Source organism: Dromiciops gliroides, chromosome 1 (genome assembly GCF_019393635.1).
Source record: "Dromiciops gliroides isolate mDroGli1 chromosome 1, mDroGli1.pri, whole genome shotgun sequence".
NCBI classification, from domain to species: Eukaryota; Metazoa; Chordata; class Mammalia; order Microbiotheria; family Microbiotheriidae; genus Dromiciops; species Dromiciops gliroides.
The window spans coordinates 70,071,268-70,093,277 of record NC_057861.1 but is presented as its reverse complement, the minus strand read 5'-3'; the positions used below and the strand labels follow the sequence as shown (position 1 = coordinate 70,093,277).

Below are 22,010 nucleotides of genomic sequence, written 5' to 3'. Positions count from 1 at the left end.
TTAATAGTTGTGTGATCCTGGGCAAGTCACTTAACCCTCATTGCCCTGCAAAAACAAAACAACAGGGGCAGCTAGGTGTCAAAGTGGATAAAGCACTGGCCCTGGATTCAGGAGTACTTGAGTTCAAATCTGACCTCAGACACTTGACACTTACTAGCTGTGTGACTCTGGGCAAATCACTTAACCCCCATTGCCCCGCAAAACAAACAAACAAACAACAACAACAACAACAAAAAAAAACAAAAAGAAAAAAACCAAAACCAAAACCAATCAGTGTGAAGGTCACAAGAATAATGTCTGGATGGTGTGACCCAAATTAATTGTAAATAAATCAATCAGTCAATCAACAAGCCTTTGTAAAAAAAATGCCATGTATTAGGGATACTGAACTAGATGCTAGAATCACAAAGACAAAAACAACAACAACAACAACAACAAAACAACAACCAAAAAAACCTTTCCAAAATGTTTAACAATCATCTCTTGCGGGGGTATGCATGACACACTTTTAAATTTGATCTACATGATTAACATTTTCTTGATATTTTATTCTTTGACATTTTAAAACATTTTTTCTTAAGTCTAGAGACTCAACAAAACAACATATCAAAGCCCAATTTGTAGGAGTTGCTGATTTTTGAGGTACAAATGTTTGCACTGAAAATTTAACAACAGTCTCTCCAGAACCCAGCAGGCTCCACTATATCCAGTTCCTGTCACTTGCTCACCCCCATCCTCCCTCTTCAGTCTGTGGTTCCTCCCCATCTCATCTGGGTTTGAATTTTGGTCATGTGTACCTAGAGTGAATCTAGATCTAGGAGCACTGGCCTTTAAAGCCTGTTCCAGGAGGGTATTGTGTCTGGAGTATTTTGCTTATTTCTGGGCTCTCTGTTTTCTAATTTTTTGGGGGTGAGGCAATTAGGGTTAAGTGACTTTCTCAGGGTCACACAGCTAGTAAGCGTTAATGTCTGAGGTCGGATTTGAACTCAGGTCCTCCTGAATCCAGGACCGGTGCTCTATCCACTGGGCCACCTAGCTACCCCAGGGCTCTCTGTTTTAGGAAGGAAAAAAGACATACTTGAGTGTGCCCAAAAGGTTAGGGTGACCATCTTGTAAGGGGATCAGCTGAAGGAACTGGAGATATTTAGCCTGGAGGACAGAAGATCTAAAAGGGGCAGGAGAGTTGATTTGAAGTATTTACAATTCTGTCATGAGAAAGAGGAATGGGATACAGCACTAGAAGAGACCCTGAGATCATATAGTCCAGTGTTCCCATTTTACAGATGAGGAAAATGAGCCTGAATGTCACACAGGTGATCACATCCATCTCTAGTACATTTTCTTCCCCAACACACTGAGACACATTTTGATGGATTGTTATATTTATTTTACATAGGAGAGAATGAGGCTTGGAAGAGGAAAGTGAGTCACCTTAAGTTATAAAGCTTTTAAGTAGCAAAAACGGGATTGAAGCTAATTCCTCTGACTTCAAAATTGGGTCCCGATCTCTTTTGCAAAACTAAGAACAGGCAAGGAAGTAGCACCAGGATCTAAGGGGAAAGGATTCTGGCAGAAGAAGTGTGAGTCAGGGAGAGGAAGAGAAAAGAGATTCTGGGGAAATAGACAATAAAAGATTATTGGATGAAAGGGCTAATGAAAAGAAATTCCTGGGATTCAGGAAGAGTCAGACACAACTGAATGAAGAGAGAAGAGCAGCAGTTAATTTAGGTTGCCACTTGGGGGTGCTATACACTGGCTGAGGGGTACTGAGGATCTGTGCAGAAGGAAATTAGGGGGACCAGGAATTGTAGATACCCTCCTGGATCATCAGAAGACTTCCTAAACATAGAGAACTAGGACCCTTATGGTGCCTGCCTAATCTCCAGCGCTCTCCATTTGGGAATATCTGCCTTCTGCCTATTTATAAAAATCAAAAACTGCTGGAGGCTGGGTTCTGGGACTTCTGAGTTCTGAAGGGTAAGGGCTGCAAGAGCAAAGAATTCTGTTGTGAGGAGAACAGGATACAGACACCAAACTGAGGAAGAAAATAAAACAGAGCAAAGACTCACACATTGGGCAGGCAGATTGGCAGACCAGGAGACAGGCAGAAACACATAGATACAGACAGAGATAGAGAACAGAGAGAATGACAGAGAGATAGAACCGAGCTAGAGTCAGAAAGAGGAGTAGATAGAGGCAGGCAAAGAAACAGAGAAAGCCCAGGACAGAGACAGAAACAGTCAAAGAATCAGGGTCAGAGGACAGTCAAAGAATCAGGGACAAAGGTAGATAGATTGTTGTTGTTTAGTCATGTCCTACTCTTCCTGACTCCATGGCATGTTCCAGGCCCTCCTATCCTACACTCTTTCAAAGTCTGTCCAAGTTCATGTCCGTTGTTTCCATGACACTTCTATCCATCTTATCCTCTGCTGTTCTCTTTTGCTTTTGCCTTTAATCTTTCCCAACATCAAAGTGATGTTTTTCAGTGAGTCCCATCTTCTCATGTGTCTTTAAAGTATTTAAACTTCAGCTTCAGTATTTGACCTTCCAGTGAAGAGCCTGAATTAATTTCTTTAAGCATTGATTGATTTGATCTCCTTGCTGTCCAAGGGACTCTCAGAAGTCTTCTCCAACACCCCAATCTGAAAGCATCAGTTCTGTGGTGTTCAGCTTTCCTTATAACCCAACTCTCACAGCCATACATTACCACCAGCAAAACCATAGCTTTGACTACATGGACCTTTGTCTGCAAAGTGATGTCCCTGCCTTTTAGTGTGCTGTCCAGATTTGTCATAGTTTTCCTTCAGAGGTAGAGATATTAAAAGATATGAGAAATATAGGAAATTAAAAAAAACACACACAGAAAGCCAGAGACCCTGAAAAGCAGTAATAGACAAAGACAGAGCAGAAGAGATACAAAGAAATAGAGTTGAAACAGTAGAGACAGACATGTAGTGGCAGGTTTTTTTTGGGGGGGGAAGGGGGAGCCTGTGCCAGACAGAGACAGAGGACTGAAGTTGGAGATAGAGAAAAGCAGAGAGAAAGTAAGGGAGATACAGGTGTGGGTATAGAATCACCTAAATAGAGATCCGGAGAGATAAGACGGAGGAGAAAGAAACAAAAATGCAAATAGAGAAAGAGAAAGTGATGGGCTAAGAGAGGTGGGTGTGGTCAGAAGTCCGGTAGAGAGCTAGGCTGAGGAAAGCAGAACAGTAGATGTCACCCTAGTCTCCCTTTTCCTTAGGAGGCTCCTGGTCCTGTGCAAACAGCCTGGAGCAAGCTCACTTTCTCCCCTGTTTCAGCGCCTGGATCTCAATTGGTCCATAGTCATCCCTGCTCAGGCCACATTATATAGCCTTCCACAGCCGGCTTGCCCCAGGACAGATTCTCAGGGAGAGAAGGGGAATGTTTTTCTAGTGCTCCCACTACAGTGGAGGAGGAGACTCAGCAGCTTCTGCGGTGGAATATTTTAGTTGAAACTTTTATGCCAGTTCCCAGAGGCCCCGTTGGTCTCCACGAAGAGGGAACAGAGTCTGCTGGGTCTATAGAGGAACCAGCAGGAGTTGGCTTAGATATGGGCCTCCACGCTATCGTAGCTGCCCAGGAATTCTCTCCAAGGGAGGACCAGACTAGCCTGAGGGTAGTTGTGCCTCTGCGGGGTGGGGGTGAGAAGTGCCAGCAGACTGCCGAGGTGTGGGATGGGGGGGGTACCTTGGTGTAGAGCTCTGAGACGTGTGTTCAGTTTGTGATCGGGGAGCCCAGCAGAGGCTGAAGAGGAGGGGGAGAAAGTGGACGGGGATTTAAACGCCCCTGGACTGGGGCTGGCCTCCTCCTCCAGAGGAGGGCTTAGAGCAAGGAGGCATCTCAAGAGAGAGTGAGGTGGGGTAGAAGCAGATTCCATCCCAGGACTGAACTAGAATCCATAGAATATAGGATAGGTTCGGGTGACATTAGGGGAACAACTGATCCTAAACCGGGTACAGAGAGCCAAATGCCCCCGGGAGGTGCAGTCTGGGCAAAGGCAAGAATACGAGAACAGAGGCTGAGAAGCAGCATATAGATCTTTCAGGGCAGTGTAGAGGAGCTGGGCATGGAGTCAAGTGCTAACCCAAGGGACATCGGTCACGATGTTTCCTGGGGAGAGCTCTCTCAAGGGGGAACTCCTTTCATCCCAGAATACCATTCTAGAATGTCATCCTACAATGCCCCTCACCCAGTTCAAGGCCACAGGAGCCAAGGAGCCTAGTCTGGGTGGTGTCGATAGGATTGACTCCTGTCTCAGCCTCACTGTCCACAACGATATTCGGACAGGGGGCCAGGGGCAGAAGAGGGTGTCCCAGTCCAAGCCAAAGAACTAAGCACTGTGCCCGGGGGCCCCCAGGGAGAGCCTTAAGGGTTGAAGTCAGGGCAGCTGTGGCCGCACCGGGGGACGCGCGGGGCGGGGCCATGGTCCAGGCAGGTGCAGGGGGCGTGGCCAGACCTGCCCCCAGGGCGAGGGGGGGGCAGTTCCCGGAGGCCAGGGGAGGGCGGAGAGGAGAGTCGGGCGGGGCCGGCGGTCAGCAGCCCTTAATGCCTCAGAACCCGCTGCCGGCCACTGCCACCCGCGCAAAGCTGGGCATGGAGCCCCCCGGGGCGGCCACCACGGAGACCCCAATTGAGCGAGAGATCCGGCAGAACCAGGAGCGCGAGGCGAGCCTGCGACGGAGCCGGGGTTTGAGCCCTAGCTTCGCTGGCAGGGAGCTGGTGGAGCTGCGCCTCCGGCCCATCCTTAGCCTGCTGCCGGGCCCGGGGCCTGGACTGCCCCGGGACGTGGAGCGCGCCCGAGCCGGCGCCCAGATGCAGCGCGACATCGCGCGGGAGGCACGCCGGGAGGAGGCGCTGGTGCGCCTGGGTCCGGGGCCCTGCGGCGGCCGGGAGTACGGCCAGGGGCCTCAGCCGCTGAGCGAGCGTAAGCTGGTCTTTGAGGCTGGGGGCGCGCATTCCCGGGCAGAGTCCGTGGGCCGGGGCCCTTCGTTCACCGAGGCCAGTGGCGCCGCCCACGTGGTGGTTCTGGAGCATCGCAGCCGACTCCGGGCACCCGTCTTGGCTCATTCTCCTACTCCAGCCCCAGTTCCAGCAACTGCACGGGCCCGAAACCCAGTTCCAGCTGAGGTCGGGACGCCAGACCTAGCCCCGGCGCTGGCTCCGGCTCCTGCCCAGGCCCTGGCCTCGGCCCCACGTGCCCCAGGCCCGGCTTCAGCCTCCGCCTTGAGCTCTCCGAGCCCGGCTCTTGCCTCGGCATCCACCCCAAGTGCTCGGCCCCCGGTCCCACCTCTGGCCCCGACCCTCGATCTAGCTTTGGCCCCGGCCTCCACTACGAACGCGGCCCCGATCCGTCGAGGCCAGTTGTCGCTGTTGGAGCAGGAGGTCCGAGAAGTTCGACAGAGGGAGCGGGAGCTGCAGCGCCAGAGGCGCAGCATCTATGGTACCTCAGAGTTCAAGGAGCCGACCCCGAGTCTCACCGGTAAGATGCCGGCTCTTCCCACTGCCCAGTCAGCTTCTCGGCCTTCCCTGGGCGGGTCTCAGACTGAGGCTTCTGCCTTTGGACCCCCAACTCCTTCCGCCCCGCCCCCCTTTACCGGACGGAGGGAGTCTCCAAGCGCCGGGAATCCGTGCGGAGGGAGTGGGGTTGGAGAGGACCAGAGCAGGCCTCTCGCTTCTATGTACATTTAATAGGGCGTGGACTGCTATGGCCCCAGGCGCCAGACTGGGGGGTGGGGTGGGGGAGGAGGATCTTTTCCAGACCATAAACCAGGAAAACCATCGAGGTGGGACCGCAGAGATGCTGCTCCCATTCTTTTATTTGACCCCTTTCCTTGCAGAGAGCACACCCTCTGGAAAGCTTTCAGTGGTGTGGCCCCCTCGGCGGGACTCTGAGAACGGCTTAGAGCAGGTGAGAAATGTCTTCAACATTCAGGAATTTCCCCGTGTTCGAAGTACTGGGCACATACATGAGCAGCCTAGGCTCCACTCCAGGAAGGAGACTAAATTCATGATACCTCAGGCCCAGCTCTTTGCTCCCCCAGGCTCTGGATCCCATCCAGACAGTCTTGGTAGCGTGGAAACGAGTGGCTTTGCTACTCATTCCCATTGTGGTCTAGGTTGGTGCCTTCTCTTTGACACTTCTGGGCTGCAGTTTCCCTTTCTGTAAAAAAAAGGGGGGGGGGGATAAGATCGTAGATATTGACCTGGAAGGGACTTCAGAAGCCATCTAGTACAACCCTCTCATTTTACAGAGAAGGAAACTGAAGCCTGGGGAGTGGAGTGGGGAGTGGAGAGGGGAGAGGAGGGTTAAATGATTTGTCCAAGGTCGCACAGCTAATAGGTGTAAAAGATGGGATTAGAAACCAGCCAGTCTTCCAATATTAGTGCAAATGCAGTTCCCATTGTACCGCACACATAAAAAGACTTAGTTAGAAGGGACCTTAGAGGTTTTCACGTGCACCCTCCCCTGCCCCTCGTCCCTTCCCTCCCCCATTTTAGATATGATCTCCTGAGGTCCAGAGACCAAGAGATGCTCTGGAAAAGGCACTAGGTTTGGAGTCAAAGGTCCTGGGTGCTAATCGTGTTCTCTATTCAGAAACTGTATAACCCTGGGCAAGTCACTTCACATCTGGGACTTCCATTTCATCCGCTGTGAGATGAGAGAATTGTACAACTGAATGATTTCGAAGGTTTCTCTCAGCTCTGGAACTGAAGCTCAGATCTTGGCTTTTGCTGCCCCAATTTGCCCAGTTCTGTTTCTCCTGCTCCCTGACTCATTCACCCTCTGTTGTTCCCCCTCCCGCACAGGATTACCGTGCTAGTGCCCGGTCTGTTAATCGAGGGAAGAAGATCATGATCCACACCGGAGAACCCCTCAGCCAGGAGGAGTAACTGGTCACCTGTCTCTTCCCCCTCATTAACTTGGGGAGGTGGGGGGGGGGAGCTTAACTGGTTACGCCCTCTACTCCACAAGCTCTAGCAGGAGAGTCTTAATTGGTTATATCCCGCCCTCCTCCCTTCCTCCACTAACCCGGGCTGGGGGCTCCTAATTTGCCACCTGTCCCCAATGCTGTTGCACACACCCCCCCCAACCCATCCAGGAGGGAGACAGAATGCCTATCTCCCCTATGCTCTCTGGGATACTGACCAGGTTATACCCAAGCCTCTGACTGTTACATGGCTGGGGGTGAGGGAACCCTCCTCAACCTTCTCTGCTTACTGTGCCATCAATAAACACCCCTTCTGCCCAGAGTTGTTTGTCTGTGGCTCTTTCTTCCCCAGGGACTCCGTGGTACTCTGCCTGGAGAGAGGGAGGGAAGAAAAGCAAGGGACTGTTGGGGAACCAAAGCATGGCTGGCGGGTGTAATTCTGGCCAAACTTGCGGGGGGGGGGGCGAGGCGGGGGGAGAGCGCTGGGGCCTGGGAAATCAACGGGAGGAGCCCTGCGGAATCTGGCTCTTGTTACTTAGGAGGCAGCTGGTAACTCCTTATCTGCCGCCCCTGACCGCCGTGTTCCCTGGGACCACAGCCGTGGGAGGAGGAGGAAGGGGCAGATCAGTTCACATCCTTCTTTCGTGGGCTGCTCGGAGCTCAGAGTTCCAACCCGCCCCCCCTCCCCCGCGTATTCTAGGATGTTCAGGGAACAGGACAACCCCATCCCCTGTTGCTGGAGCCTCTAGGTCTTGTCTCATGCTGCCTCCGCGTGGCCTAAAATAGAAAGTACAATCTCAACTGGATTTCTCTTTCCCCCTCCCTTGGAAAACTCAGGCTGAAAGAGGGTTGGAGAAGAGACTGCACTCTTCCGACGGACACATGAGCCTGCTAACGTAGGCTCATAGGATTTAGAGCTGATGGGGGATTGAGAGAGCCAATCGAACCCTATCTTTTTACAGGAGAAACTCGAGCTCCGGAAGGGTTAAGTGATTTCCCCTTGGTCACCCCTAAGTAGTTAGCGCAGAGATCGAAAACACTTCCAGAACCCACCACTGTGCACCGCCTTTGAATTAGTATTCTTGTTTTCAACTTCTCTCCTATCCAGTATATTACTGGCAAAGAAATCTGCTTCATGTCCAGAACTTTGACCAAAACATGCCAGGCCCTTGACCAAAACGCCTTCAGTTGGTTCCTCACTTTATGCAGGCTAAAATACAGGGTGGGCCAAGAGTCACGATGTTTTAATAACTTTCTGAGAATTATTTTTCATTGCTTTTTGCCATTTACGAGATTTGACTTTCCACACATAATGCAAATTCATTTCTTAGAAAATATTGTATATGATGCTATGGTATTGTAAATTAAAAACAAAAAATAAAGGAGTTAGTAAAGATTGAAACCCCTTTGTGACTTTTGGCCCACCCTGTACAAACTCTTTATCGTGGCATTCGAGGCTTTCCAGCCCTTCCCCCCACCCCCATTTGATCCATACCAGACCACGTAGCTACTCCCTCATTTCGATTCAGTAGCCCCCTGCCTTCCCATCTTACCCTTGTGGGGGCAATATCCATGCCTTTATCGTGCTCCCCTCATCTCTGTCCAGGGAAATTCTCTTCCTTGAAGACTCCACTCGGGTGCCATTAAATTAAAATTAAATTGCAAACTCTTCGAGGAGAGGGATGAAAACCCCAAACACACAGGATACTCTTCCCCCTCTAAATCTTTCTTGGCTCAGACTGTTTCTTCTGTCTGCCCTCTTCTCCTAGCTATTCCGGCTGAAATCCCACCTATGCTTCAAAACCCAGCTCAAATGCCAAATCCATTCAACCATCGAACCAGCAACATGTATTAAACACTTAAGGCCAGTGCCTTAAGTAGTGGAGATACAAAGACACAAACTAAAAATAATGTCTGCCTTATTATAGAGGGAGGGGAATACAACAGCTGTGAGCAAGCTTAGAGGATTACCTCTCCCATTTAACAGATAAGGAAACAGAGGCCAAGAAAGGTTAATGGCGTTACCTAGAGCAGGGCTTCTGAAACTCTTTTCCACTAGAGACCCTTCTTTACTCGAGAAATTTTTACTCTTCTTTACCTCTTTATATACAGGTATATAAAATAGGCATATATAACCTTTTACTGTTGCCAATTTTTTTTGTTTGTGTTTTTTGGTGAGGCAATTGGGGTTAAGTGACTTGCCCAGGGTCACACAGCTAATAAGCGTTAAGTGTCTGAAGCCGGATTTGAACTCAGGTCCTCCAGACTCCAGGGCTGGTCCTCTATCCACTGTGCCACCTAGCTATCCCATGTTGCCAATTTTTTTGAGACACTTCCTACCCCCACCCACATACATTCAGACCCATAGTTTAAGCAGCTAGGACCTAGAGTCTAGGCTAGGAAGTATGTGAAGCTAGATTTGAACTGAAGTCTTTCTAGCTAAAAGCCCATTGTGTTATCCACTGTACTAAGTAGCTACACAAGGAAATCAGTTTAAACAAATTTGATGAGGGAATAATTGAGGGGGAGAAAAAGTGAGGGGGAGAAAGGAGTTTCTTAGGAGTGACTCCTGTGCTAAGCCTTGAAAAAAGGGAGGGCTTTAAAAGGCATGAGGTGAGGAAAGAGCATTCCAGGCATGGGAGACAGACAGGGTGTGCCCCAGCACAGAGGGAGTGCTGGCATTTGTGTAGTACTTTTAAGATTTGCAAAGCGCTTTTAGAAATAGTCTCATTTTATCCTCACACCAACTATGGGAGGTACTATTATCAGTTGAGAAAACTGAGGCAGAAAGAAGGTAAAGTAACTTGCCCTGTGCCACACAGCTTGTAAGTGTCAGAGGCCAGATTTGAACTCAGATTCTGTCATACCACTTGTTCAGTCGTGTCCAACTCTTTGTGATACCATTAGGGGGTTTCTTGGCAAGGATACTAGAGTGGTTTGCCAATTTCCTTCTCCAGATCATTTCACAGGTGAGGCAACTGAGGCAAACAGGGTGAAATGACTTTCCCAGGGTCACACAGCTAGTAAATATCTGAGGTTATATTTGAACTCAGGTCTTCCTGACTGCAGGCCTAGCACTCTATCCACCTCATTATGCCACTTAGCTGGTTTCAAAGCACAATGTGGAAGGCTGAGGTCAGAGAACAAGTAGCTAGTAAATCAGCCTGACTGGTACAGAAAACATTCTAGGGGGGAAGGGGAAGTGGAATAAAATGACTGGAAAGGGCAGTTGGAGCCCAACCCCTCCCCACAGCCCTCCAGATTGGGGGACGGGGGGGGGGGGGGCACTTTCAATACTAATGGTAACATCTAACATTTGTAGAGCCAAGTAAGGCTTGTAAAGTGCTTCATCTCCTCTCTCTCTCTCTCTCTCTCTCTCTCTCTCTCTCTCTCTCTCTCTGTCGGGGCAATGAGGGTTAAGTGACTTGCCCAGGGTCACACAGCTAGTACATGTCAAGTGTCTGAGTCCGAATTTGAACTCAGGTCCTCCTGAATCCAGGGCTGGTGCTTTATCTACTTTGCCACCTAGCTGTCCCCACTTGTCTCTTTTGATCTTCATAAGGTAGGCACCTCGTGCATTATTACCCACGTTTTACAATGAGGAAAGGGAGGTGAAGATGAAATGATTTTGCTAGGAAGTCCCCTCTATTCAACTGAGCCATAGACATCTTTCAAGGTCCCTACTGCCAGAGGTTCTTAACCTGGGGTTTGTGAACTTCAAAAAAACAAGATTTGGATAACCATATGTCAATCAATTTCCTTTGTAATCCTATGTGTTTCTAGGCTTGGCTAGATTGCCAAAAGGACTCCGTAACACAAATGAAGTTAAGAACCCCTTCTATTAGACTGATCTCCAAGAAGGTAGAGCCCATAGCATTCTTCTTGCTGTCTCCTTCCCCTTAGAATGCCCTCCTCCTTTCAGCCTAGACTGAACATCCATCAGTCAGCAACATCCATTCATTGAACATCTGCTGTTTTCAGCCTATTGTAAGACACTGTGGGGGACCCATAGAAGCTCTCACAGGACGAGATCTAGCTCTCAAGACAAGACAAAAAGTTAAATGGTAACAGAAGGGGCAAAGTGACAGCCCAAGAGATATTACGAAATGCAATTTGCTAAGTAGCAAAATGTTCCATGTGTGCCACATTTAAGGAAGGACTCTGAAAAACTGAAGGTCAGGAGGATTTCAGCTATAAAGAATTAATTCTTTATACAACCAAGATGGTAGCTTAGGTGGACTCAGTCACCAGATACACTGCTGAAGCAACTGAAGAAGTTTAGCCTGGAAAAGTGAAGACTTAGGGGAGAGATGATGTGTCTTCAAGTTTTTGAAGGACTGTCCTTGGGAGAGGGACTAGACTTATCTAAACCAGAGGGAAGAGACAGGAATAATGGGGAGAAGTCATAAAAAGGCAGATTTGGGCTGGGTGACCCTGTGTAAGTCACTGAATTTTTTAGCATCTCGGGCAACTCTTTGGATTGACCAAGTCAGTCTAGTATAAGAGAAGCAGCATTGATTCTGGAGTTAGAGGATTTGGCTTCCAAACTGATCTCTGGTGCTTACTGCCTGTGTGACCTTGGGTAAGTCCCCTGACCTCTTTAATTTTCAGTTTCCAAATCTGTAAAATCCAAAGTTTGGACTAAATGGCTTTTGAGATCACTTCCAGCTCTACTTTTTGAGATAAAAGGTTTAGTACAATGACTGGCACATAGCAGGGACTTGACAAATGCTTGTCCCCCCTCCCTCTTTTTACAATCTGCATTGGTAAAAGGGTTCCACAATGGAAGTTCCTCATGCTGATGAAAGCACCTATCTTTTGCCTATATAGAAGACTGTCCTAACAATCAGAACTGTCTGAAAGGTGATGGGGCTGCCTTGGAAGGGAATGAGTTTTTCACCACTGAAGATCTCTTAACAATTGATGGATGTCCATTTGTAGAGAGGATACATGTTCGGCTTTGGGTTGGAATCATTAGGGTTAGATCTCTTTGCAATGTGGCCCTTGACTTTTATTATTATTATTATTGGTGAGGCAATTGGGGTTAAGTGACTTGCCCAGGGTCACACAGCTAGTAAGTATCAAGTGTTTGAGGCTGGATTTGAACTCAGGTCCTCCTGAATCCAGGGCTGGTGCTCTATCCACTGCACCACCTAGCTGCCCCAACTTTTATTATTTTTTTAATTAAATTTTTTTTTTTGGTGTGGAGCAATGAGGGTTAAGTAACTTGTCCAGGGTTACACAACTAGTAAATGTCAAGTGTCTGAGACTGGATTTGAATTCAGGTTCTCCTGAATCCAGGGCAGGTGCTTTGTCCACCACACCACCCAGCTACCCGGCCCTTGACTATTTAAACCTAGGGTCTCCTTCTGAGCCAGAAGAGGCAGGGGTGAGGGCAGTGGTATAGGGGTGGGGAGGTTGGGGGGGGGAGAGGTCGGGGAGGGCAAACCACGCTTCAGAGCTCTGCAAAGGGGAGGACAAATCGAGCAGGCACTGAGCTGCGATTTTCACTTCGGTCACAGGGCGGCGTCCGGGAGCGGCTCGACTCCGAGTCTGAGGGCCAGCCGAGGTTTCCGGGGACAGCAACTCTGGTCCCAGCCCACGCGGAGTTAACCGGAAGATATAACCTCGATCCTTGGAGGGGAAGGGAGGGTGCCACGGAGCCCGTTCGCCCTTCAGTAAAAAGGGAGGGGTCAACTGCCATCCGTACTCAGGCTGGAATCTGAGTCAGGGGCTCGGACAAACAGTCCCAAGCCTACTCCTGTGGCTGGGAAACAGACTAGATCATGTGATAGGCCTGGCCCCCGCAGGGTACAATGGGAATCGTAGTCTTTTCTAGGCCAGCGCTGGAAGGTACCTTGGAGGTCATTAAGTGCAACATTTAGGTGGATAGGTTAAGGGCTATTTAATTTTACAGAGGAAGAAGCCAAGGCCAAAAGAGATGAAAACACGGAATTAACTAGTTTATTTCCCAGCGAGGTAAAGAGGTCCCGGGGGAGGAATGGGACTTTCCCGGGTGACGCAGCAACTCAGTAGCTGAGTCAAAAGTCGAACCCAGGTTTTGTCCCCCCAATCCAGAGATCGTTCGATAAAACCTGGCGACTGCCTTTTTTCGGAAAGATATCGGTTCACAGCTAAAGTGTGATCCTCTCCCCCTGGATCCCTTTCAGAAACCCTGTCTTATGGTCTCTAGGCAGGCCAGACTGGCCAGGGTCAGGAAAGGACTGCGAGGCGATCAATCAACTTTGTGCCCAGCTCCGCCGTTTCCGGAAGTGTATGGGCGCGGGTGTTTCCGTTTGGCTTCCAGTGCCCGACTGAGCATGCGCTTACCTCCCGCCCTCCCCCGCCAGGGATGTGTATCCCTCCCTTTCAATTCCTAGGTAGTTCGCTCGCCTTCATCCCCACCCCTTCCCCCTCGCTGGTGTGGCGGAGCTTTCTCGACGGGAAGGACGCGTTTCTCCAGCCGGCACTACTCAGACCGAGGCACCTCTGAATTCCTTCTCTCTTTATTAAACCCGAACAGAGCCATCTATCCATTCTCGGGGGAGTCGCCACGTCCCCGTCTTCCCTGCCTAAACTGCCTGTGGGTTAAAGGGCTGGAGAAGGATCTCCGTCCCCTACCCCTCCTACTCCTCCCACCCCTACCCCATTGCCCCATAGCCAGAACCGAGGGCGACCCTAGGGCTTAGGGCCCGGGAGCCCCAAGCCAGCCAGGGGGACCCGTGGCCGTACTTGGGGCTCGCCCTGCGCTCCCTGCCTGGCCCGTGAGAATCTGTACCAGCAGATCGGTGGCCAGGGTGTGCGACGGCTCCTCAAAGCCTATGGTCAGCAGCTGCTGGTATTCCCCCGGGGGCTGAGGGCACAGGATCCTGGCGGGAGGGGGAGGGGCACATTTCCATTTTGTTTGAGGCAGCCCAGGGGAAATCTTGGGAATAGCGGGGATGGAGCCCTGATCCTTTCCCTGCACCACCTGCCTCCCTTGATTGTGTCTAGGGCCCAAGAGTTGCGGATGGACATGCTGAGAAGAAAAAAGAAACTTTGCTCCACCAATTTTTTGAAAGGGGTAGAAACTTCAAAATACTTAGGAACCCTAATTCTCTCCCCTCCCTCCCAACCCCATTTCTTTTCTTGGGGGAAACCTTTGGAGATGAGGTGTTTGGAGATAGGGACTGATGATCTCCAAGCCAGTACCACTCCCTTACCAGGAATAGATATCCGAGGAGCCATCTTGGCCTGGGCCCAAGGGCACCCAGCGCCCAATGGACCAGAGCTTTTGAATCTGGGCACAAGAGTTGGCAGGACTCTTGCCTGTATCCTCCCAAGTGTCTCGATAGCACAGGAAGTAGCTGCGGGAAAGGGAAGGAGGTGATAGCTTGGTAGATGCTGACAATATTTAAAATCCGGTCCCGGGGTGTTTCTTTTGAGTTGGGGAGGAGGAGGGAAGCTGGTAGAGAGTTTATTGGAGGTTGAAGTATTTGTGAAAGAGGGACTTCAGCAAATAATATCAGCTTCTTTACCAGTTTTAGGATTTACAAAATCCCCACCAGGATTCCCAGTGAGCCAGTGCAAGTATTCTTCTCATTTTATCGGTGGGGATACCTGGGCTTGGAAGGCTAATTGATTGGCTCAGAGTCATACAACTTCTAAGTCTCAGCTAGTATAAATAGTATTTCCCCCCATCTTAAAGATTGTGAAACTGAGGCCCAGAGAACTGAAGTAACTCATCTATATTGTGTCAGGGCTGGAAACGGAAACTGAGCTCAGGCCTTGCTTTGGTGAAGGGATACCTGCTTTGCTTTAGCTTTTCTCTAGGGGCAGCCTTGATTAGGGAGACTGATTTGGATTTTTATTCGGAGTGAAAAGTACTTTGGGGCTTTGATTTGGAGGTCTCTTTCTGATGGCAGAATTTTTTAAATGGTTGGTAGTGACAGGGTGCATTGAGTCAGGAAGACTCACTATTCTTTTTTATTTTGGGGTGGTGGTGGTGATGACTTGCCCAGGGTCACACAGCTAGTAAGTGTCAGGTGTCTGAGGCTGAATTTGAACTCAGGTCCTCCTGAATCCAAGGCCAGTACTTTATCTGCTGTGCCACCTAGCTGCCCGAAAAGACTCACTATTCTACGTGAGGCCCATGTCCCCTGTTGTTGGTCTCAGGACTAGCTTCTAGATTCCAGCGCATCTTCTTGTACAGGTATCTAGGAAGTCGGCCAGCTGTGTAAGGGGCTGGAGAGCAGTATCGGAAAATGGACACTTGATGGGAGGGACCCAGTGAGAATTTTCCGCAGAAAAAACAGGACACACTGATTGGGGATGAGAAAGGAGAGCTAGGATTATAGGCCTTTACAGGTGATCAAGTCCAAAAGCCACCACCTGGAGACCAAGAGAAGGTAAATCACTTGCCTGAGACCACAGATTGGAGTTGGAAGAGCCCTTAGAGGTCATTTGGTACAACCTCATTTTACAGATGAGGAAACTGAGGTTTACAAAGTAAATGATTTGCATAGGGTTGAACATATTAGTGTCTGAAAAAGGATTTGAAGTCAAGTCTTCTTAACTCCCATTGCATCACTTTATCCACCATATATAGGAAAGGTAGTAGGACTAGAATTTAAACCCAGACACTGGCTCTCGGTCCAATCAGGACCCTTCTTAGTTTAGAGATTTATGAGGTGGGAGAGTCAACGGGGTTAGGGGGTAGTACCAAGGATCATATCCTAGCCCCTCCCCCCAACCCAGTTACCTGAGGGGATCAGTCTCTTCCAGTACCACAAACCCGAAGGAAGCATACATGAGCACCAGCTGCTCCAGCCTAAGGGCCAGCTGTTGGGAGATTTCTAGCAGCTGGAGGGAGAGGACAGTACATATCAACCCAGATGTGGCTCCTCCCAGTTGCAAAGGAGGGCAGTTCCCCACCCCATGCCTAAGCTCCTGATCCTGGCTTTTGTCCAGGAGCTAGGAAGGAGAAGGGCCCTCTGCTCACTCACCCTTTTCCGAACCAGCTCTTGCAGGGCCCCATGAATCGGGGGCATGCCCCTGGCAGCAGACTCCAGGTACAGGAAGTAAGGCTGGCACATCTGCAGGAAAGTTGGCATCGCCTTGGCCAACTGCTCCTTCTGGACCCGGTCCCTGCTGGGGAGGGGCACAGCCCCACTTGGTCATGGGAGGGGAGCTCCAGCTTGGGCTTCCACCTCACCTGTTCCGCCCAAAGCACCCGTCCCCCATTTCCTGCAACCCAGGATAGCCAGGCAGCCTGGCCCCATCACCTGTAGAGCAGGTAGCTCTGGAAATCCTCCGCTTTCTTTAGCAGGTAGCGGAGCTGTTCCGTGATGGGGCTGAACATACTCTCCAGGGGCAGGAGCGCAGGGCCCGGGGCGGGGGCCGGGGGCGGGCCAGACAGTGGGGCTGAAGCTAGAGGCTGCCCTGGGAGAGGTCCCCCAGACTCAGCATCGGCCGGAGCCCCTGTTCGGCCAGCGGCCACAGGCCAAGGAGACTCTGCTCTGCTGTGCGGGGTAGGCACGGGTCCGGGGACCGAGTCTCCTGCCGGGAGCGGGTCTCGGACCCCGGTAGGCAGAAGCCCACCGAACCAGGATTCGCTGGCCATGGGGGAGATGACTGGGGGGGCCACACTGGGCCCTCCTCCGGTGGGGAGTCCTCCCCCAGCTTTCCGGGGCAGCAGCCTCCCGGGCTTTCTGCTCGCCGACTCCCACCACCACAGAAAGGAGGCCGGGGCCGGGCCTCATTTGAATGTCAACACGCGCCTGGTCAGGGTTGAGCTTCTCTCCCTGCGGCCACGCGCCTCGGGCTAGCGCGCTCCAAGTTCCAAGTTCGTGTTCACAATATATACTCAACCTGCCTCACTCTCCTAGCCCGGAACATAGAGCGAGCCTCCGACGTCCTACTCTTTCAAAAGGCCCTTCATCCTCAACATTTCCCTGGGGCCTGGCAGAATGTACTCTCCTGTTAAAGTAGGAAACAGGCCCAGGGAGGGGAGACAATTTAGAAACAAAAAAATATCTGAGCTGGAAGGGACCCTTACACAAAATCGAGGGAGATGGACCTTAATGTTCAGGTGAGAAAACTGAGGCTCAAAGGGGTAATGACATCATAGACAGGTCGAGTTGGGAGGACTTAATACATCATTTAGTTCAGCCTCTTTATTTTACAGATGACTGACATCCTAGACCGGAAACAGCCTTCCCCAGAGTCACTGGTGGGGAAAAGGACTAGGTGGTCTCCAAGGCCTGTTTCTGCCCTATATCCTAGTAACGCTAAGGCAGGGAGGAACGCTGGATTTGGAGGCAGAAGTGATAAAGAGCTAGAATTTATTGAGCACTTAAAAAAATTTGTTTTTGTGGGGGTTTTTTTTGGTGAGGCAATTGGGGTCAAGTGACTTGCCCTGGGTCACACAGCTAGTAAGTGTCAAGTGTCTGAAGCTGGATTTGAACTCAGGTCCTCCTGGCTCCAGGGCTGGTGCTCTATCCACTTCACCACCTAGCTGCCCCTATTGAGCACTTTTAAAAGGCTGGCAAAATGCTTTACATATATTAACACATTTGATCCTGGTCCAGACCTTACCTCTACCCCTTCCCTGGGCCTCAGTTTTCTCTTTTGTAAATTATGTAGGTTGGACCTGATATTTGAAGGAACCTTCTGGGGCTACAGCCTATAATCTGTAATTTCCCACTTTTTTCCTAATGATAGATCCAGTAAGTATGGGAATACATATCCCTGGCTCAATCCACCCCACCCTGCCAGGCACCCCCCCCCCACATATCAGACAGGTGCATGAATACACACACACACACACACACACACACACACACACACACACACACACACACACACAATGGGATCAGAGAGATTTTTCTTTTAATTTTATTTAAAAAACCTCAGGTGCAATATTAAAAAGCAACTTAAACAGCCAGAGCAACAACCAGAGAGAGAGAGAGAAAAAGAGAGAGAAGAAGGAAACAGGACAACCCACCATTTCAACCCTGGGGATCTCCAAACTGCCCAAGGCTGGAAGAAAAGGCATTGGGATGAGGGGAACAGGTGGGGTCAGAGAGAAAGGCCAGGCCAGTCCTGTCCTTACTTCTTCGGGGTGAAACATTTACAAAGGTGAAGTCTGGCTGAATTAGGGGAAGGGCTAGGGGGAAAGGAGGGCATTCTTTTCCCCCACAGGAGTCTAGTGGGGGGGGCATTGGAGTCCCCTCCTGGTATGATGCAGGAGCTTGCATATGCCCCTGCCATCACCCCCAGCTTGGAATGCAGGATGTGGATAGAAGAAAGATACCTACAGTTAAGGGAGAGGGAATTGGGAAGGGGGTGACAATGAGGCACCAGCCTCCCTGGAATCTCTTTGGGGAGTGTGTTGGGAAGAGGGTGTTCTCCCCCTTAGGGAGTTCCTGGATGCTAGGGACTCTTAGGCAGATGGGGCACAAGGGAACTGGGGGAAAGGAGAGGGGTAGGGGAAGCTCAGGGGTCACAGAGAGGTGGGGGCTCAGCCAAGAAACCCATCAGGGTCATCATCTTCAAAGTGGCCCTGCTGAAGGACCTTGATGTGATGCTCATAGATTTTGAGGGCTGGCCCCAGGCGGATTGAGAGGCCAGTTAGCACATCCGTGCGCTGCATCAGCAGAAGGGACTTCCCGTCAATTTCCTGGGCAGGGGAAAGAAGCAGGGCTCACTTGGGTGAGGCCAGGAACTCCCTCCAATGCCCCTTCACATGGCATCCTTCCAGTTTATGCTGAATCAGTTCTACCGAGTGTGTGTGTGTGTGTATGTGTGTGTGTGTGTGTAAGGGACACACAAGATGGAGGGGCAAGGAACCCCAGGGGTGGAGTGCTGGTTGCAGCAGGATGGAGGTCTCACCTGTTCCTGGAAAGCAGAAGCCTGTTCAGGGAAGCCAGCCTCAGTGAAATACTCTACCACATCCATCACTGTCCACTCCACAGGGTCAGATGGTTTTTCCTTCCTCCCAGAGCTATGGATGCCCAAACAGACCACAACATTATCGTCATCCCATCTGACACTTGCCAAACATTTAACATGTGCAAACGATTTGCAAATCATCATCTCATTTGATCCTTACACCTTCTTCTTCAGCAGATAAGGGGTGGGGTGGGACAAAAGAGGAGGAAACAGAGGCCCAGAGGGAAAAGGTTGGATAGTCCTAAGATCTGGGTTTGATCATCAATTAAATTAAACAAACTGTGCTCAGTGCTGGGGATGAGCAGGTGATAATATCACTGCCCTTCAGGAATCCCAGCACTAGGAGGTAGTTAAGTCTACCCATTTTACAGATGGGGAAACCAAAGTCCAGAGAGACTATGTGACATGTCCATGTTCATATAGCTTCTAAGCGCTGAGAAATTAGCAAGACCAAGTCTAAAAGTCTACCTACAAAGCCTTGATGTGGTCTCTCATTTGACTCTCAGGTACCTGGCCCCAAGTCAACATCGAGTCCAGCCTCGAGAGACCAAAAAAACCCCAAACAAACAAACAAAAAAACAGGGCAGCTAGGTGGCGCAGTGGATAGAGCACTGACCCTGGAGTCAGGAGTACCTGAGTTCAAATCCGGCCTCAAACACTTAACACTAGCTGTGTGACCCTGGGCAAGTCACTTAACCCCAATTGCCTAACTAAAAAAACCCCCAAAACAAAAAACAAACAACAAAAAAACCCCAACAAAAACAAAAAAAACCCCCAAATCCCCAGACTTACGAGCAACCAAAAGGAGTTCCATCAGCACCAGGCAATGCTGGCTTTCCGGGGGGCAAAGGCACGGGCGAAGGGGAATCTGGACCTGTGGCAGCTGAGGCTAAGGGGGGAAAAGGGCACACTGGTCAGCTTACCTATCCCTCTACCTAGCCTCCCTCCCCAGACCTATCCCAGCACTGAGGAGAACCTCTCCCACTCTACCTGGTTTCCCCGTGACCCCACCCACTTTCAGAAATGGGGTAGCTCCCCTGCTGCTCCATCACAAAGAAGGGGACCAAGGGGACCCCAGCTTTCTTACCTGAACCCCCTTCCATCTTCACCACTCCCATTGGGAAGGCCTCCCGGGTCCCATCTGCTAGGGCTGAGCGGTGGCCCTCATCCTGGCGGCCTGGTGCTACAGAGGAGCCCCACTCTCGGGACCGATCTTTCCCACTTTCCCTCTGGCCAGTCTCTCCATTGTACTGATTCTGCCCACCGTGGGCAGCCTCTCCCTCAGGCACCTCCGAACCCTCTGACAGAGCAGACACCTCTTCTTCATCCTCTTCTTCTTCTTCCTCCCTCAGAGACTCTTCCCCGGACTTCTACGGGGAAGGAGGAGAGTTGGAATGTTTTCCCCAATCTTTCCCCAGCCATCTCTATTCCCTAGGTGTCCTTATTCTGTCAGACTTGAAAGATGGGAGCTGCCCAGACTTCTGGGTCCAAAGTTGACTTCTGCCTTTGGAGTCTTTACCATATCCAGGGAATTAACTCCTGGGAACCCTGACAGGACACCCTTTTCCAGTTCCCAAACCAGACTCTCCCCATGGCTTCTGGCCTGTTGGGGTAGGGGAGCAGAGAGGAAAGGGGGCGGCGGCTCACTTTTCTCACCCTTCTCAGTGAGACTCACTGACACCATGACCTGGCCTTCAGGGTCCTTGGCTCCAACCCCCTCCCTCCCACCCTTGGCTGAGGAGGAGCTTAGTGCTTCTAAGCTCTTACTGGCCATGGAACTCTAGTCCTTATAAACACCCTCGCTCTCTCCACGGGGACTGATCTCATCCATCCTTTGCTTCCTCCCCGATCCCTCCTCCCCAGCGCAGTCTCCCCTCCAGTCCTGCCTCCGACCTCGGCCACCTGGGAATGCTAAGCTGATCTCCCCATCCCTATGCAGGACTTTCATCCCCAGCCCTAGTCTTTACCTTGGTTCGGGCTGCTCGGGAGCTGGTGGCAGGAGGCGCCCTTCCCGAACGATCGTTTCGGGGCAGGGCAAGACCGGGGATGCGGGTGCGCTCGAGACGGCCTCGGGCGGCCGCCGCCTCCTCCTCCAGCAACAACCCCTGCACGCGCCCGCGGGTCAGCCGGCCTCCGCCGCCGCCAGTGCCCCCGAGGTAGCGCACCACTTCCCGCAGGCTCACGGGCCGGGCTGGTCCGCTCCGAGGCGCGCCCCCCTCCGGCGGTAGCGGCAGCGGCAGCGGCGACGGCGGCGCCGGCTCCCGGGCGGCGGCCCCGGCGGGCGGGGGGGCACGGCGCGGGCCAGGCGAGGGCGCCCCGGCCGGAGGCGGCGGCGGGGGCAGGGGCGCGGCCCGCTGCGCGCGGGGGGGCGGCGACGGGGCCGGGGCGCCGGGAGAGGGGGGCGCTGTGGCCGCCGCTGCCCGGGGCGCTCGGGGCGGGGAGGCGACGGGCGCAGGCGGAGCGGGCGGGGGCGGGGGCGGCGCGGCGGCGGCGGCAGCCCCCCGGGGGCCGCGCGGAGGAACGGGCGGGGTGGCGCCCCGGCGCGGCGGCTGCACGCGCGCCGCGTTGCGGTACGAGATGCTCCCCTTGTAGCTGACCCGAAGCACGGCGCGCTGCTGGATCAGCTTCTCCAGCTCGGCGCGCGTGCGCTCCGGCTCCGGCCCGTGCCGCCGCCTCACCATCCGGCAGATGCGCTCCAGGTCCGGCCGCGCCTTGCGCGAGCGCAGCGAGTCGATGGTGTCCAGGATCCACTCCTGGTAGCGGGGGGACGAGGCGGACGACGAGGCGGCGGCGGCCGCCGCCGTGTCCGGCGGGGGCAGGGCCGGGGGCCCCGCCATGCCTCCCGCCCGGCCCGGCTGCACCGTGCGCGCCGCCTCCCTCCCAGCGCGGCGCCCCCCCTTCCCTCCGCTCTCCCCTCCCCTCTCAACCCCCGGCTCCCCTCCCTCTCCCTCAGCCGCCCGCCTCCTTCTCCTCCTCCTGCTGCTGCCGCTGCCGCCGCCGCCGCCGCCGCCGCCGCCGCCGCCGCTGCCGCTGCCGCCGCTGCTCTTCCCCCTCCCCCCGGGGGGCGCAGCGCCTCGGTGGAGCGGCGGAGGCGCTGCTGTTTCTTTGCAAAAAGAAAAAAAAAGA

The 22,010-nt window shown here is 52.2% G+C and overlaps 3 protein-coding genes across 3 annotated transcripts; 1 reads left to right on the top strand and 2 right to left on the bottom strand.

The window, feature by feature from the left end:
• Nucleotides 1-4,599: 4,599 nt before the first annotated feature.
• On the top strand, nucleotides 4,600-7,258 carry MISP3 (MISP family member 3). Its single transcript, XM_043977981.1, has 3 exons — nucleotides 4,600-5,503; nucleotides 5,862-5,932; nucleotides 6,832-7,258. Exons 1-3 carry the CDS (start codon nucleotides 4,618-4,620, stop codon nucleotides 6,913-6,915), a joined length of 1,041 nt encoding a protein of 346 aa, XP_043833916.1. The 5' UTR covers nucleotides 4,600-4,617; the 3' UTR covers nucleotides 6,916-7,258.
• A 6,380-nt stretch (nucleotides 7,259-13,638) lies between these two features.
• Nucleotides 13,639-16,554, bottom strand: C1H19orf67 (chromosome 1 C19orf67 homolog). Its single transcript, XM_043980063.1, has 6 exons — nucleotides 16,217-16,554; nucleotides 15,938-16,082; nucleotides 15,694-15,794; nucleotides 15,068-15,253; nucleotides 14,156-14,299; nucleotides 13,639-13,822 (listed from the first exon to the last, which is right to left on the bottom strand). The coding sequence occupies exons 1-6, from the start codon at nucleotides 16,552-16,554 to the stop codon at nucleotides 13,639-13,641; spliced, it is 1,098 nt and encodes a 365-aa protein (XP_043835998.1).
• Nucleotides 16,555-17,805: 1,251 nt separating this feature from the next.
• On the bottom strand, nucleotides 17,806-21,760 carry SAMD1 (sterile alpha motif domain containing 1). Its single transcript, XM_043979300.1, has 5 exons — nucleotides 20,852-21,760; nucleotides 19,972-20,254; nucleotides 19,677-19,773; nucleotides 18,825-18,936; nucleotides 17,806-18,612 (listed from the first exon to the last, which is right to left on the bottom strand). Exons 1-5 carry the CDS (start codon nucleotides 21,719-21,721, stop codon nucleotides 18,454-18,456), a joined length of 1,521 nt encoding a protein of 506 aa, XP_043835235.1. The 5' UTR covers nucleotides 21,722-21,760; the 3' UTR covers nucleotides 17,806-18,453.
• Nucleotides 21,761-22,010: the final 250 nt, after the last annotated feature.

Bases quoted from the DNA above. Each gene is read 5' to 3' on its own strand.
- MISP3 (XM_043977981.1), top strand. From the start codon at position 4,618: ATGGAGCCCCCCGGGGCGGCCACCACGGAGACCCCAATTGAGCGAGAG. The intron at 5,504-5,861 runs GTAAGATGCCGG...CTTTCCTTGCAG, and splicing joins GCCGACCCCGAGTCTCACCG to AGAGCACACCCTCTGGAAAG. The intron at 5,933-6,831 runs GTGAGAAATGTC...CCTCCCGCACAG, and splicing joins CTGAGAACGGCTTAGAGCAG to GATTACCGTGCTAGTGCCCG.
- C1H19orf67 (XM_043980063.1), bottom strand. From the start codon at position 16,554: ATGGCCAGCGAATCCTGGTTCGGTGGGCTTCTGCCTACCGGGGTCCGA. The intron at 15,795-15,937 runs GTGAGTGAGCAG...CTCTCCCTCCAG, and splicing joins AAGAGCTGGTTCGGAAAAGG to CTGCTAGAAATCTCCCAACA. The intron at 14,300-15,067 runs GTGAGTCTTTTC...CCTTTCCCGCAG, and splicing joins CATGGGCCTCACGTAGAATA to CTACTTCCTGTGCTATCGAG.
- SAMD1 (XM_043979300.1), bottom strand. From the start codon at position 21,721: ATGGCGGGGCCCCCGGCCCTGCCCCCGCCGGACACGGCGGCGGCCGCC. The intron at 20,255-20,851 runs GTAAAGACTAGG...CCTTCCCCGTAG, and splicing joins CCCGAGCAGCCCGAACCAAG to AAGTCCGGGGAAGAGTCTCT. The intron at 18,937-19,676 runs GTAAGTCTGGGG...GGGCATCCATAG, and splicing joins GGAACTCCTTTTGGTTGCTC to CTCTGGGAGGAAGGAAAAAC.